The 16,514-nt window shown below is 38.4% G+C and overlaps 3 protein-coding genes across 4 annotated transcripts; 2 read left to right on the top strand and 1 right to left on the bottom strand.

The window, feature by feature from the left end:
• The first annotated feature begins 459 nt into the window (after positions 1-459).
• Positions 460-3,149, top strand: LOC133880478 (protein gamma response 1-like). The gene is made up of 2 exons (XM_062319425.1): positions 460-2,057; positions 2,301-3,149. Exons 1-2 carry the CDS (start codon positions 530-532, stop codon positions 3,053-3,055), a joined length of 2,283 nt encoding a protein of 760 aa, XP_062175409.1. The 5' UTR covers positions 460-529; the 3' UTR covers positions 3,056-3,149.
• Positions 3,150-6,010: 2,861 nt separating this feature from the next.
• On the top strand, positions 6,011-9,192 carry LOC133880343 (protein gamma response 1-like). 2 transcript variants are annotated; one of them, XM_062319299.1, is made up of 3 exons: positions 6,011-6,187; positions 6,746-7,972; positions 8,220-9,192. In XM_062319299.1, the coding sequence occupies exons 2-3, from the start codon at positions 6,748-6,750 to the stop codon at positions 8,921-8,923; spliced, it is 1,929 nt and encodes a 642-aa protein (XP_062175283.1). In that variant the 5' UTR covers positions 6,011-6,187; positions 6,746-6,747; the 3' UTR covers positions 8,924-9,192. The 2 variants fall into 2 exon arrangements, with proteins under 2 accessions (XP_062175283.1, XP_062175284.1); XM_062319300.1 differs by lacking the exon at positions 6,011-6,187 and having other exon boundaries at positions 6,578-7,972.
• A 4,523-nt stretch (positions 9,193-13,715) lies between these two features.
• LOC133880565 (DNA damage-repair/toleration protein DRT100) lies at positions 13,716-15,026 on the bottom strand. The gene has a single exon (XM_062319519.1). It carries the CDS (start codon positions 14,949-14,951, stop codon positions 13,854-13,856), a length of 1,098 nt encoding a protein of 365 aa, XP_062175503.1. The 5' UTR covers positions 14,952-15,026; the 3' UTR covers positions 13,716-13,853.
• Positions 15,027-16,514: the final 1,488 nt, after the last annotated feature.

Raw genomic sequence — 16,514 nt, forward strand, 5'->3', positions numbered from 1 at the left:
AGCCCAGGTCGGGATTTAGGGTATAAGTTATTAGCGTTTTATGACTTTACCTGGCTTTCTAAGAGCTAAGAACTAATGCCGTTTTTGGCTTTGCAAGGATTTGATGGATTTTGGTTGTACTAGAGTTAGTTGGTCTCGTCTGCATAGACCTGCCAAATCTGGTAGTGCAGCTCAGGCTTTGGCTTATGTGTTTATTAAGTGTTCGGTTGAAATCAATTTCTAATTGAAGGAATGGGGACAACAATGGGTTAATAAGTATCTTCCGACAATAAATGATTATATAAGAAGTTTTTTTCCCCCCATGTATACATCGTCACTTGGTAGAATTTTGGAGCATTGGGGAAAATAGAAAACAACCCAATAGAAAACTAATGCTTTTTTTTTTTTGCCTCATTGCCAATATTGGCAGTACGATAGTCTCATAGTAGAACTCTCTTGAAGAACCGGTTTTCTTTTTTGGGTGCTAATACCAGTCGTAGAAATAATTTGTTTCAACACTATATATTGCCCATTGTTTTATTGAAGTCCAATGCTGATGATATCCAAGCAATCTCACCTTGGTGCTGCCATCCCCCCCATTTCAGAGATGGAAGGGCACCCTCAAAATTCTCCCAAACTAGGGAATCCCATTGACGGTGATGATGCAAAGTATTTATCTGGCCTCAGTATGATTCCGGTTGCCACAATTCAGGAAGCTAAAGACAGGATTTCTCAGATAGAATCTATTTTCTGCAGCCAGCTCTTCCCTAATTTCCAATCAAAATCTAAAAGCCTGCAGAAAATATATTCGGAGGCCAGGAAAACTGCAGAAGAGGCATACAAAGAGAAGGAAAAGGATCTGAGACTCCAAATTGAAAGAATTCAACTTGAAAGGCAACAACGCCTTGAAGAGAACCAGTCTCTCAAGCTTGAGATGGAAAAGCCATCAAAGGAGCAGGAAGAGAAGACAAACCAGTTACTTGACAAGATAAGAAGTCAACACCTCAAGATTGGTGAGCTAGAACGGAAGCTTAAGAATAAGTCTGAGGAAGTTGATGAGGCCAGGAAAACTGCAGAAGAGGCATACAAAGAGAAGGAAAAGGATCCGAGACTCCAAATTGAAAGAATTCAACTTGAAAGGCAACAACGCCTTGAAGAGAACCAGTCTCTCAAGCTTGAGATGGAAAAGCCATCAAAGGAGCAGGAAGAGAAGATCAACCAGTTACTTGACAAGATAACAAGTCAACACCTCAAGATTTGTGGGCTAGAACGGATGCTTAAGAATAAGTTTGAGGAAGTTGACGAGGGAATGGAATTGCAGAATAGATTTATCCAAATGGCTTATTCAAAAGATACTGCCATTGTAAAATGGGGAAAACAACTGAATGAGTATGAAGACAAGACAAATGAGCTTCTTGCCAAAGTGAATAGCCTTGAGAAAAAAGTTGATGTGCTCCAAGAGGAGCTTAGAAGCAAGACTGAAAAAGTAGCAGAGGGAAAGGAGTTGCAAGAGAACTTACTCAAAAAGATTGAGTCACTTGCCTCGGAAATTGTAGCTAATGAGAAGCAATTGAATGATAATGAAAAGGAGAAAAAGTTACTCATGTACAAATTAGAACGTATGGAAGATAGTGCCAGTGGACTTCAAAAGGAGCTTGAGAAAAAGACTTGTGAGGTTGAGGAGGGAAGAAAATTACAAAACCATTTACTTCAACAGATTGATTTGAATAACATTGAAATGTCAAAGAACAAACAGCAGTTGGAGGAGTGTGAGAAAGAGAATAAGCTGCTTCTGGCCAAAGTAATTGGTTTACAAGAGAAAATAAATGATTTACAGGTAAATCTCGGAGGAAGGAGAAAAGAAGGAAGTGATTCATATGAAAAGTTGCTTCAACAGAATGACACGAAGGCCTCTGAGTTATTGGCTGAGAAGAAGAAAAGAAGGACTCTTGAAGATGCCCACAAAAAATTGATATCTCAACACAACTTCCTCCTCTCAAAGTATGTTCTTACTACGGATAATATGCTCCCTCAAAGTGATTCAATCATTTGTAATCAGAATTTGATAACTTTGCCGGGTAAGACTAAATTGATTTAATTGTTTAATGTCTTCTTTTTAGTTTTATCACAATTATAAAGAGCTGCATAAATACGATTACTGAAGTTTCATGCTACTCTGCTAGTCTTAATAGTCACATGAGATCCAATGTCCTTTGAAAATGTTTTCATGATTATAGTTGGTGTAACTTAGACTCAAATGGCCTTATTGCATTGACTTTTATCTTTGTCTCTAAACAATTGTCTATTGCCTGGTATTGTAGATCTTGTAAACAAAATTTCAGACACATCTGCAGCTCTTTGTGACACAAAAAAAGTGAAGCATGACAGTGGAAGCTCGGAGGAACAGAAAGGAGCCAAATTAATTCAAGCCTCAAGCTTTGGTTCTCCTACTTCCAATTTCCCCATTGCATCAAAATCTCACTTGGATGTAAAAGCTGCCCCATTAGCTGGTTCAAAGCGGCCTGCATCTTGTTGGAGAGAGACCAGGTCCCGTCAATGCCAGGGTGGGCCTGACCCCCGTGATGATTTTCTCGACACTCCCCTTGAGAACATCAGAGGAAACTTAAACAAAGACTTGAAGGAACCAGTTCGTGACCCTCCAGTACCTATTCAGAAAAACATGGATTTTGACAGCTTAGATGATGAAACAGAGGATATGGATGGTAATAGCAGCCCGCAAAAGCAGCAGATGCCAGTTACAATGGCCAGCGAAAAAGGTTTCAAGTATATTGAACCAGTAAGAAAGAAAGTTGATCGGGAAAAATTAAAAGGAGTTGAATGCAAACAGCGTAAGAAGTTCTACGATGCTGTACTACTCAATGATGTGGGAAGGGATACTAACGGTAATCAGCGGAATTTCCGCTGTGAACATCATGATGGTGTTTCTGGGCGTCAGTATAGGCATGTCCCTCCCTTGACCCCTGAAGGATTTTGGAATATTGAATTTTATCAGATTATGAACAGAATGAAGATGAACAAAGGAAGAGATCAAGAACAGAGAAAGAACAGAGAGTAAATTAAGAAGAGTAATCTGGAGAGAAAAATGATCTCTTTGTATATTGAATGTACTGAATAATGAAAATGTATTACAAGCTAAGTATATATACAATGAAATATCACCGACTAAGCTTAACTGCTAAGCTAACTTAACTAATAAGCTAACAAACTAACGGCTGATATTTAACTAACATACCAGACTGTTTACATGTATCACTAAAACTCCCCCTCAAGATGAAGACAAAATGTTAATGACATTCATCTTAGACAACAAGTGTTCAAAAAGATTAGACCCGAGAGCCTTAGTAAACATATTAGCAAGCTAGTGATGAGATGTCACATGAAGAGTACGAATAATCTTCTCTTGAATTTTGTCCCGGACTAAATGACAATCTATTTTTATGTGCTTGGTTCTTTTGTGGTAAACTGGATTCTCAGCAATATGGATAGCAGCCTTGCTATCACAGAAGAGAGGCAGGTTGTGGATGAGAAGCCTAAAGATCAGGCAATAAACTCAACAACTAAGTGATTTCACATGCAACAGCTGCCATAGAACGATATTTAGCCTTTGCAGAAGACTGAGACACTATGTGTTGCTTCTTGGATTCCAATAAATCATGGAATCACCCAAAAAAATACAGAAACCAGTCACCAATCTTCTAGTATCCGGGCATCCAGCCCAATCTGAATCACAAAACGCCTTAATATGAGGAATAGATGAAGTTAAATAGAATAAACTTTGTCCAGGAGAGGACTTGAGATATCGAAAAACCCGAGCAGCTGCTTCCATATGAAGCTGCCAGGAACTGTCCATGAATTGACCAACAATTGAACTGAATAAGAAATGTCCAGTCTAGTGATTGTGAGATAAAGAAGTCTTCCAACAAGTCTTCTATAACTGGTACAATCAGCTAACAAAACACCACTAGAACGAGACAATTTCAGGTTAGTCTCCATAGGAAACTTGGAAGGCTTGGCAAGAAGTAAACCATTATCTTCTAGGATCTCTAAACTGTATTTTCTCTGTGAAAGAGAAATAACCTTAGAAGTACGGACAATTTCCAACCCTAGAAGAAATTTCAAGGTGCCAAGATCCTTAAGTTTAAACTTAGTATTGAGGAAAATAATGATTGTTTGAGTTGAGTTCAATTTGATATCTTACTTCCATTTTTGCAACTTTGTGATCCTAAGCGAACGAAAAAAGGAAATACTACCAAAAAGGTAGACCATACACACCAACAGGCCACCAAGATAATCCTTCAAGCATATCCCCCCATAATTTTACCGCTCGTATAAACCCTGAAATTCATACTTCATGATTCACATTCTATCACAGATTCTTATGATTTTAAATTCTATGTAGTCTCCACCCATGTACCAGATTTTTTTGTCTATTCTTCTATAAATATTTGCTTATCAAGAAAGAAATATATTAGATATCCGGTATTCAAAAAACAAATAATTGTAGAAGTTTCTTGATTAGGTGGTAGAGAATCATATCTCCCTCCGGAAACCAAGCTTGGTGGCCTTGTCGAAAGAGAGAGTGATTCTCACACAACCCCTCTCACATTGTGTGGGTTCCATGCATGTGGATTCCACATGTGGGATCTACACAATGTGAGAGGGAATTGGTGGAAATTGTAAGGAAATCATTATTCAGTCGAAATAGAGGTCTTTGACAGGAGTAGACATCCGCGTGGAGTCTCTGTAGAGTCTGATCTTGAAGTCGGATTCGGAGTGAACCACCGTGTATTGTGGCAATTCAAGCGCGTTGCACAGAGCCATAAACCCAAAACACAACACCACTACCACCCTTGGTTTTGAAATCCGGCAATTAACTGATGGTCGGCTGTGACAGGAATAATAGTTAATGGGTCTTTAAGTTGTAATGGGTCTACCATATTATAGTTTTTTTTTTTTTTTTTTTTTTTTTTTTTTTTTTTTTTTTCAATTTGCTACCATATTATAGTTGGTATGATCCATAGGTTTATGGGTCGGTTAGTGGCCTATATAAAGAAGACTTGTAAAAGGTGTTAGGCATTGAAGTTGTATGCAGTCTTAGATTGCAATGGAGGGGGAGTACCTGACCTCGAATCACTCATGGAGGCGCCTCGAATGCCTATTTTCGATATTATTTCCTTAATTCTCAGTAAACCTTTAACTCTCTCATTCCATTGTATTCTTCATTCTTCTTAGATCTATACAATTCATTATACTAACATTTCTATTCCAATTTCATCTACAATTATGTAATTCAGACCCTAAAAATACCTAAACAAATAAAACACTTGTTATAAAAGGTATCAGAGCCCTAAATCCATGGGGTTTTCTTCTACAATGTCAACAAATCGATTGATGGTGGTATATTCTGCCGATAGATTCCGTGGATGGCACGGTGGATTTCATGGTTTCTATCACGAGGTCAGAGTTTCAAAGTATGTGCGAATGAATTAGGCAGCCGAGCAACAACAATGACAAAAGGCCAGAACATCACAATTAGTTGGTATTTGAAATCTAGCGTTTAATTGATGGTTAGCGGTGCTCGTCGGTACCGGTGGGTGGTGGTCGATGGGGGTGGGGGAAGGTAGAGATGGAGGGAGAGATTTGGAGATTTTGAAATTTGAGGAAAAATTGTGTTTTTTAAATGAGGACTAATACATACACAACAAAAGTTTACACAATATGTACACAACAAGACAAACGAGTGAGATTCATACATACATATGGGTCTGAATACTTGAGACAAGGGTCCTGCTCTTGTGACTCTTGTCCCACGTGGCAAGTTTTTTTTTTTCTTTCTCTATTAAAGAAAAAAAAAAATCTAAGTTTTTTTATGGCCAGCGTTTTAAACACGACTTTGCAAAACGTTTTCTTCCCCCAAACACATACCATCTCTACCAAATTTCAAAATTCCCAAAAAATTTTCCCTCCATCTCCTCCATCCCCCTCCCCCACCCCCACCGACCGCCACCCATCGGAGCGCCGACCACCGCAGTTCGACTCCCACTGCAGACCAGGAGCGCCGACCACCGTCATTCTCTCTCTCTGTGGCCGGCCGTTCTTCTTTACTGGCCTCGTCTCCATTGGCTTTCCCCCCAAATCAGCCAGCCGCATTTCTCTGATTGCGGTCTCCACCGGCGACGGAACCAAGGTTAGGTTTTCTGATTTTTTTTACAGATCTATTGCAATCCCAACAGCCAAGATTTAACTTGCTCAATATTTCTTGTATTCTTGCTCGATATTTCGGGATATGATAGTTGATCTCGTCTGCATAGACCTGCCTGATCAAGGATGATAGTTGAGCCAATAAGATGGGTCTGGAAGTGTAGCTCAGGCTCAGGCTTATGTGTTTATTGAAATGTTTGGTTGGAATCAATTTCTAATTGAAGGAATGGGGACAACAATGGGTTAATAACTATCTTCTGAGAATAAATGATTATATAACAAGTTTTTTTTCCCCCATGTATACATCATCACTTGGTATAATTTTGTAGCATTGGGGAAAATAGAAAACAACCCAATATTGGCAGTACGATAGTCTCATAGTGGAACTCTCTTGAAGAACCAGTTTTTCTTTTTTTGGATGCTAATACCAGGCGTAGAAATAATTTGTTTCAACACTATATATTGCCCATTGTTTTATTGAAGTCCAATGCTAATGAAATCCAAGCAATCTCACTTTGGTGCTGCCATCCCCCCCCCATTTCAGAGATGGAAGGGCACCTTCAAAACTCTCCCAAACTAGGGAATCCCATTGACGGTGATGATGCAAAGTATGTCTCTGGCCTCAGTACGATTCTGGTTGCCACAATTCAGGAAGCAAAAGACAGGATTTCTCAGATAGAATATATTTTCTGCAGCCAGCTCTTCCCTAATTTCCAATCAAAATCTAAAAGCCTGAAGAAAATATATTCTGAGGCCAGGAAAACCGCGGAAGAGGCATACAAAGAGAAGGAAAAGGATTTGAGACTCCAAATTGAAAGAATTCAACTTGAAAGGCAACAATGCCTTGAAGAGAACAAGGCTCTCAAGCTTGAGATGGAAAAGCCATCAAAGGAGCAGGAAGAGAAGATAAACCAGTTACTTGACAAGATAAGAAGTCAAGACCTCAAGATTGGTGGGCTAGAACGGAAGCTTAAGAATAAGTCCGAGGAAGTTGATGAGGGAATGGAATTGCAGAATAGATTAATCCAAATGGTTCAATCAAAAGATACTGCCATTGTAAAATGGGGAAAACAACTGAATGAGTATGAAGACAAGACAAATGAGCTTCTTGCCAAAGTGAATAGCCTTGAGAAAAAAGTTGATGAGCTCCAAGAGGAGCTTAGAAGCAAGACTGAAAAAGTAGCAGAGGGAAAGGAGTTGCAAGAAAATTTATTCAAAAAGATTGAGTCACTTGCCTTGGAAATTGTAGCTAATGAGAAGCAATTGAATGATAATGAAAAGGAGAAAAAGTTACTCATGGACAAATTAGAACGTATGGAAGATAGTGCCAGTGGACTTCAAAAGGAGCTTGCGAAAAAGACTTGTGAGGTTGAGGAGGGAAGAAAATTACAAAACCATTTACTTCAACAGATTGATTTGAATAACATTGAAATGTCAAAGAACAAACAGCAGTTGGAGGAGTGTGAGAAAGAGAATAAGCTGCTTCTGGCCAAAGTAAATGGTTTAGAAGGGAAAATAAATGATTTACAGGTAAATCTCGGAGGAAGGAGAAAAGAAGGAAGTGATTCATATGAAAAGTTGCTTCAACAGAATGACACGAAGGCCTCTGAGTTATTGGCTGAGAAGAAGAAAAGAAGGAATCTTAAAGATGCCCACAAAAAATTGATATCTCAACACAACTACCTCCTCTCAAAGTGTGGTCTTACTGAGGATAATATGCTCCCTCAAAGTGATTCATTCATGTGTAATCAGAATTCAATAACTTCGCTGGGTAAGACTAAATTGATTTAATTGTTTAATGTCTTCTTTTTAGTTTTATCACAATTATAAAGAGCTGCATAAATATGAGGTTTCATGCTACTCTGCTGGTCTTAATAGTCACATGAGATCCAATGTCCTTTGAAAATGTTGGTTTTTTTAATTCATGATTATAGTTGGTGTAACTTAGACTCAAATGGCCTTATTGCATTGACTGTTATCATTGTCTCTAAACAATTGTCTATTGCCTGGTATTGTAGATCTTGTAAACAAAATTTCAGACACATCTGCAGCTCTTTGTGACACAAAAAAAGTGAAGCATGACAGTGGAAGCTCGGAGGAACAGAAAGGAGCCAAATTAATTCAAGCTTCAAGCTTTGGTTCTCCTACTACCAATTTCCCCATTGCATCAAAATCTCACTCGGATGTAAAAGCTGCCCCATTAGCTGGTTCAAAGCGGCCTGCATCTTGTTGGAGAGAGACCAGGTCCCGTCAATGCCAGGGTGGGCCTGACCCCCATGATGATTTTCTCGACACTCCCCTTGAGAACATCAGAGGAAACTTAAACAAAGACTTGAAGGAACCAGTTCGTGACCCTCCAGTACCTATTCAGAAAGACATGGATTTTGACAGCTTGGATGATGAAACAGAGGATATGGATGGTAATAGCAGCCCGCAAAAGCAGCAGATGCCAGTTACAATGGCCAGCGAAAAAGGTTTCAAGTATATTGAACCAGTAAGAAAGAAAGCTGATCGGGAAAAATTAAAAGGAGTTGAATGCAGACAGTGTAAGAAGTTCTACGATGCTGTACTACCCAATGATGGGGTAAGGGATACCAACGGTAATCAGCGGAATTTCCGCTGTGAACATCATGATGGTGTTTCTAGGCATCGGTATAGGTATGTCCCTCCCTTGACTCCTGAAGGATTTTGGAATATTGGATTTGAATCTGAAATGTCATAGTACTTTCGAACTCAAAAGTTATAATTGTTTGAGTTGAGTTCAATTTGATATCTTACTTCCATTTTTGCAACTTTGTGATCCTAAGCGAACAAAAAGAGGAAATACTACCAAAAAGGTGGACCATACACACCAACGGGCCACCAAGATAATCCTTCAAGCATATCCCCCATAATTTTACCGCTCGTATTAACCGTGAAATACATACTTCATGATTCACATTCTATTACAGATTCTTATGATTTTAAATTCTATGTATTCTCCACCCATGTACCAGATTTCTTTGTCTATTCTTCTATAAATATTTGCTTATCAAGAAAGAAATATATTAGATATCCAGTATTCAAAAAACAAATAATTGTAGAAGTTTCTTGACTATGTTGTTGGGTAGTTACACTTGCCCGTACAATGTTTGAGTTGTAAAACACTTGAGTGTTGTACAGTCTTCAAAGAAAAAAATTCTAGCATTTTTGTGGGAATTCTTTAGTGGTCAAAGCTTTTGATTATGGAAATTTCTATTGCAATATCATAAGGCTCCTTGTTCATACATTGAAAAAGAAATGACTTCTTGGAATTATTAAGCAGGCGGGGGTTGAAAATTTTGTTGTGACTTCCAAGTTAACCTTTCTCAGCTAGTTTGAATTATTTATGTGATTGATTAATATGGACGCTAGAGACCAAAATTCAAATTGTAGCCAGTGCTCCCTGTTGTGGATTGCAGATCATCAATAGCCATGCATATTTGTCATTTTTCGTGCTTGTAGATTATATTGTGCTATCTTTGATTGTGTCCCATCAATCTCCACAAGGGACCATTCTCTTGAAATTTCTGTATCTGCTTGCCCCTAAATCAGATTAGGTTTGCAATTGAATTTGAATAGTTTTAGCTTACTGCAATCACTTTGAAGCTCCATAGTTGTTGTGACTTGAGACACTTTCATAATTTCTCTTCTTTTGCTGCATTATCACGCATCTATTAACCTTATTTTTAATCTGGCACCCGGTTTATATATTGGTGACTGGATTTTGAAACTCTGAGCTCTATGAGCCATTTTAATTCCATCATTGTTCGCTCTTTGTTCATGTATGCTTTGACTCATCAATTCAAATGTTTCAATATTTCTGTCGACATATTCACAATCACTTTTTTCTGCTAAAGAAAAGTACAGCAAAGTTTATTGGAGAAATAGAATATTGATTCAAACAATCTTTATAAAACGAAGAGACAGATGGTAGTATAATGGGAAAGTAGCACTATCAATCACAGCTCCCTTGCTTGCCACTCCTTGATCACAAAGAGATTATCAAGTCATTGATGAAAATGGGAGAAGAAAGTGGAGATAAGTGTGAAACTAGCATTCCCGCATTCCAAGGGATATGCAAAGAGAAATGTTATACACCAAACTTTATTACATTTGGCTGATGTGACACTACAAATCATCTCTCGAATCAGTTCGTGTTAAAAAAATAAAAAAAAATCTAAGAGTTGATTGATAGTACTACACTAGCAAAGTGAGATAAAATTGTAGTGTATAACATTATTCATCTAGCTTGTGTAGATTCAATATTCATGATTATCCTAAGGGCCATGGTGGTGCCAAAATCTATATATATGTACAATGGCAAGGGTGTCAAATTTTGTTTTGTTGCATTTAAGAATGTACATAGTGTTTAAATTGCGTGAAAATAAATACACTATTACATCTGGGAGATCTAATCTTAACTATAAAATAGGTCATTGAATTCATGTAGTAAAAATTGTAGTAAGTAGCAACATCCGATAGAGGTAATGCATATGCATGAACACATGGATTGGCAAGACATTCTCCATTTGCTGTATTTATGGAGGAGCATTGACAAGATCAGCATGTGATGCTTGTTTAAGTTGTATGTCCCTCAGCTTCCATTTTTAGTTGAGAGGATCCGATCCCTTATTATAGGGCCTAGCCCTTGGGGGGTGTAGCCGCAAAATTTGCTGGGTTAAATATGAATGTCGGTGAAGTGTAGGGGGCAATATCAAAATATGTTTTCTTTCTTTATAGGAAGAAGCGCAGCATGTGCCGACATTTATTTCTGTGAGTGGGGGTCGTCAGCAACATGCATCGCTGTACGGGAGTTTGACCTCTGCTTTACTGTCCTGCAATTTTTTTGAACAAGATAGCATTTGCTATCATATATTGCTGAATCGCCTCAAAGGCAAGTACAAAGATAGAGGTACAAGACCCCCCTAAACCTTAAGTCAGAACCAAATCTGACTTGAAGCAGATGCCTAATTACAATCCACAAATATTACAAGGACTCTAAATAAAATACCTCTTTACAATTAAAACCCGTACAATCAACAAAAGAGGATTGGCCTAGTCTAACCAGACACCAAATAAGCTCATGAACATTTGTGCATTACAAATAGACAAATTGTGATTTACAGTAGACACAAGGGAATATACACAGAAAACAGAAACACCCAAAGCAGCTTCCGGCAGAAGACAATAGCAGAATCCGCCGGAGACGGCGGCGCGTGGAGGACACACGCCGTCCCCGGTATCACCCAGCAGAGGAACGACCACCGGTGACCCCAACCAACGCCGTGCACGGCCAGAAAAGATGGAACGTGACCAACACGCGCGCCGAAGAGCGACAGGCCTTTAGTCGCGTGCCGTCCACGCGCCGGGAATCGAGACCCACCGTGCCCTGAGCTTCCGGCCGCTGGAGCGGACGACGACGGTGAACACCGCAGGGGGGCGCGTGTCATGAAATTAACACCGGAGGAGTGTAGATCTGGCACCAAAAAATGACGACCCAATTTTGAACAAATCCGGCCAAAACCTCCGTAAAAGACACGAAACCCGCCACAATCCCAAGCTAGAACACCGACATTTGAGCCTTCCTGCTAAGAAGAAGAGAAGGAGAAAAGAAAAAACACAAACAAACCACCATAGCCTTGAGAGGCTAGGGGAACAACAGCTCCACAGCCTTAATGGCTGGGAGAAAGCTAGCCTCACTGAGAAGACTCAGGAGGAACCAAAACCTTAGTCCAAGAGGACTAAGGGACAAAACAAAGCCAGGGGGAAGGAGGCTGGCCTCCCTCCCCGGCACCGATAAGAACACTGATGTCTGCAAGAAAAGAGAGAGTTGAGAGGCTTACTGTCCTGCAATTACCAACGCATAAATGCTAGGAAATAAATGTGCACACATTTATAGTCTAAATTCATTTGACGAATGTAGCGTGCATTAATGTTGCATAATGCATACAATTCCCAATTTTCATCAACCCCATTCTTTTTTTGTTAAGATACCGGGGTATGTAATTCCATTATTGTTTTATTTAGTAAAATAGAGACATTATTTCATAGTTTAGATTTTTTTTTTTTTTTGTCAATATATATACTACTAGGTATTTAGATTTCTAAAATATAATTTAGAGTATAAAATAACTATTTTCTATTTTACTTGAAATTGGGAGGTTCCTTATCCATTCAAAAGGGATTGCGTTAGTTCTAAAGTACTTGAGCATTCTCTTTTCTTTTAATGATATGGAACAAGAATCATCTGATATTTTTATTTTTTCAATAAGATTAGATAAAGTGTTTGTTTGGTTTAGTGATTTTCAAACAAAGTTAATAAAAATGTAATTGAATGAAAGGTAAAACCGAGGTTGAGCTTTTGAAATTGTGCGTTTTTAAAAATAAATTTCCTAGCTTGCGGCTACAGTTTGAAAACGTTAAAATTTAAAAATCTACATTATCAAATAGTCAATTTTTTTTCAATGCATTTTCAAACATGTCACTATTCATGGTTATTTTAAAACACAAACTTGGCCTTTGAAATAACGAGGCCAATGCGCTCGAAGGCTCGAATTCAAAGAACTCTCCAAATTTTTATTCTAAAAACTAATAAAGACATTTGAAAAGGTAAAATCAACCTTTTTGGGTTTAAAATATATGAATCTCCCGTAAACTTTCATATGTTCCAATCCCATAAACCAACTTGCAAATATCTACAAGTAATGCTATTCTTCTTCCTACCCATTTCACAAAGATTGACGTAACGTATTTTAAATGAATTTTTATGTGAGACACCTAAAACATATCACATCAACTGATATAAAATAAGTGTAATAAATAGGTGTAAAGAGTCATATTACTCAATATTTCACACGTATTGACGTAACGTATTTTAAATTACTTTTCATGCTAGGCATATAAAACACATCACATTAACCAATATAGAATAAATGTAAAAACTAGCATTACTCTCATTGTTGCATTGTTCAAATAATGGATGCATCGACTCGAATTCAAACATTTCCTTAACTCCTCCCGTTAAGCTAGAAAGGAGTCTCTACAATAGAAAAATAAGAAAGGCCAAAGCCCTTTTAGCCTTGATATTCTTGGGATGATTGAAACACCCTTGAGCAAGAAAGGTTCAACACTATCCTCATTCCTCATGCACTTGATCGAAAGATGTTCTGAAAAGGGTTAATAAATAATTTAGGAAAAAGGGTTAGCCCCCATGCAATTATATTCTATCTAGTACGAGAGAGAGATCCAAGCTCACTAACTCCGAATCTTTCTCACGAGGTCATGCTGCTTTTGCACGTGCATTCTCCTGCCTTATCTTTGTCACTTTTTCTTATCATCTCGATTTTTTATTTTAAAAAAATATTTTTTATTTTCTTGAATTTCAGCAAGTTATATTATATAGTAAAAGGACTAAAAATTATAATTTGGGTATGTTTGTTAATATTTTTTAAGATAATATTTAGAGAATAATAGTGCATCTTGAAAAAGACTGATTAAGAAATAATATTTTATAATTCAATATTCAAAAGAAAAACACTTACCACAAATTACAAAACACATAAATAGTAACCCGGCATTTTTAGGCAAGCCGAGACCGATAACATTAACTCAGTTCTGTATCGGCCGATCCATTAACAAGTCCTTAATGGGTTTCCACACAAGCAATCATTGTTACTAAACGACGACGCTTCGAGGTGGTCGAACGGCGATCCCAAAGGAATGGCCCCACAGAGATGGTTGTGGCTCAGGTCCAAGTGGCCGATAAACTTCGCCGACGATAACGAGCCGGGTATCGGACCCTTTAGATTATTGTAGGACAAATCTAATGCCATGAAGTACGAGTTGGAACCGAAAACATCCGGTATATTACCCTCGACATTGTTTCGGCTCAAATTCAATATGCCCACACCCGAGTTACTTAACAGGCTCGCCGGTATTTGACCCGAAATCAAGTTACTATCCAAATTAAGAGTAGAAAGAACCGGCATTTTCCCGAGTTGCTCCGGTATTCCACCCGAAATCTTGTTCCTAGACAAATCCAAGTCTGCGAGCCGGTACATTTGGGAAATGGACTCGGGAATAGATCCAGTGAGCTGGTTCCGGCTTAGTAGTGCCCGGCTCAGCATGCCGAGTTTCCCGAAATCGGCCGGAATCTCGCCGCAGATCCGGTTGTTGCTGAGGTCGAGGTGCATCAACCCGGAGAGTCCCACGATCGACGACGGAATACCGCCGGAGACAGCGTTATCGGCGAGGTTGATGACCGTGAGCCGCTTGAGATTCCCGATATTTTCCGGAATCTCGCCCGAAATCTGGTTTCCGATCAAGTCGAGGATTCGGAGCGAGGGCAGCGATGTGACGCACTTGGGTATCTCGCCGGAGATCCCCTTCCAGTCGGCGACGATGAGTTGGGTGAGCCGGTCGAGCTTGCAGATCTCGGGCGAGATCGACCCGGTCATGTACCCGCTCCTACCCGCTTTCTCGAACATTGGGTCCTCCGACTCGCCCCGGAGGTTAATGTCCGCGACTCGGCGACTTGTCGGGTCGCAGCTCACGCCGTACCAGCCGGAGCAACAGTCAGTGCCCGTCCACGTGTTGAAGATGCCCAAGTAAGGTTCGGTCAGCGCGGCCTTGAAGGCCAACAGTGCTGCCCGGTCTGACGGCGTGCAGGAGTTAACAGCAGAGATAACGGCCAGCATTATGGTGAGAGACAACATCAACAACCACCCCATCTCTCCCAAATGTGAGAGCTTTGCTTTGAGCCTTTGACTGTGTGTGTAGAGAGAGAGAGAGAGAGAGAGAGAGAGGGAGGGAATGGGAGATGGGGGAGTTGGGTCAGTTTAAATACATGATTTTGGACGAAACAGCCCTTGGTTGATGGCACATGGAGATTATGGTACAACTTTTTAGAAATTCTCAAAAAAAAAAAAAAAAAAATAATTGAAATCAATTATTCAGATCATAATTGTAATTATGTTTAGCAGTAATGATGGGTAGCATGAAAAGAGGTTATTAAACGTAGTTTTTGGTTAGGGTTCATCGAATGATCCCAAAAGAATATATTATTCACATCATAATTGTATTATGTTTGAAAAGTGTTTTATTTTTAGCATGAATTTTGTGTTGGTATGATATAAATTAAATATGAGAAATTTTTTTTATTGGGGTTTATATTTTAAAGGCATTTTGTATTTATATGGCAAAATTGAGTATGATTTGATACATAGCTAGCTGTTTTAAACGGTAAACCTGATAAAAAAAAATGTAAATTTAACCATTTAGTTAATATTTTTGATATAATTTATTATTTTTCATAGAAGAAATCATGCTAATCATATCCTTAGGTCATGTTAACATAATGATCTCTAAGACCTTTCATGATACAATAATACTTGTATATAATTTCAAATTATTTGTATGGTCATTCAAAATTAAATTATTATAAAAGATATAGGTATTCATAGGCATATGGTATTTCTCTTTTCAAATAATTTTAAAGTCTAATCCATTAGGGATAAGGAGGTGTGCACTTTGTGGGGATAGACATCTTGTATCACTTGGATACCAAAAAAAAAAAAAAAAAAAATCGTTATAAATTTTGTGAATAACGTTAGAAATGACATTTTTATCTCAATACTATCACATTTTGTTAATATGTCAGTGAAATGACTGATCTAAAGCTCGTTTAACATTGTCACGTCACTAAAGTAAGATAGTGGTAAGATAAATGTTTGATTTATAGCATGAGTAATGCTACATACTACACTCTCGTTTCAGTGTCTCGCTGAGCTGAAATAGCAATGTCCATTAACTCTTGTTAAAAAAACAAAATTCGATGATTAATGTGTACTGTCATATCAGCTAATTAAAATAAAAATAAGATAAAAATGTAGATATAGCATTCCTTTTCTACCGACACTAAAAAAATGTCCTTGCTAAAACTTACATTGATGCCATCCAAATCTGTGCTTAGAAAAGGGATGGAAATAAAATTAAGAAGGGCCCCTCTCTATATGACTTTGCCAAGGATTTTTTTATGCATTATTGATGATTATTTATGCAAAGTATATCTACAAGCTTTTTAACGTGGGATTCGTACTAGCTTGTATCCTGGTGCACCCAAGTCCCTACCATGATTTCACAATAAATCTGAGTTTCAATCAAATCAAATCATGGGAAAGCATTTCTTTGCCTAATCCCCCTTTTTTGTGTTTATTTTAGGGTGCAGAACAATTAAACAAGCTTAATTTATTGGGGGTACGACATCCGACAAGATAATTATCTTGAGGGATAAT

The sequence above is a fragment of the Alnus glutinosa genome, chromosome 10, assembly GCF_958979055.1.
Source record: "Alnus glutinosa chromosome 10, dhAlnGlut1.1, whole genome shotgun sequence".
Lineage (NCBI taxonomy): Eukaryota > Viridiplantae > Streptophyta > Magnoliopsida > Fagales > Betulaceae > Alnus > Alnus glutinosa.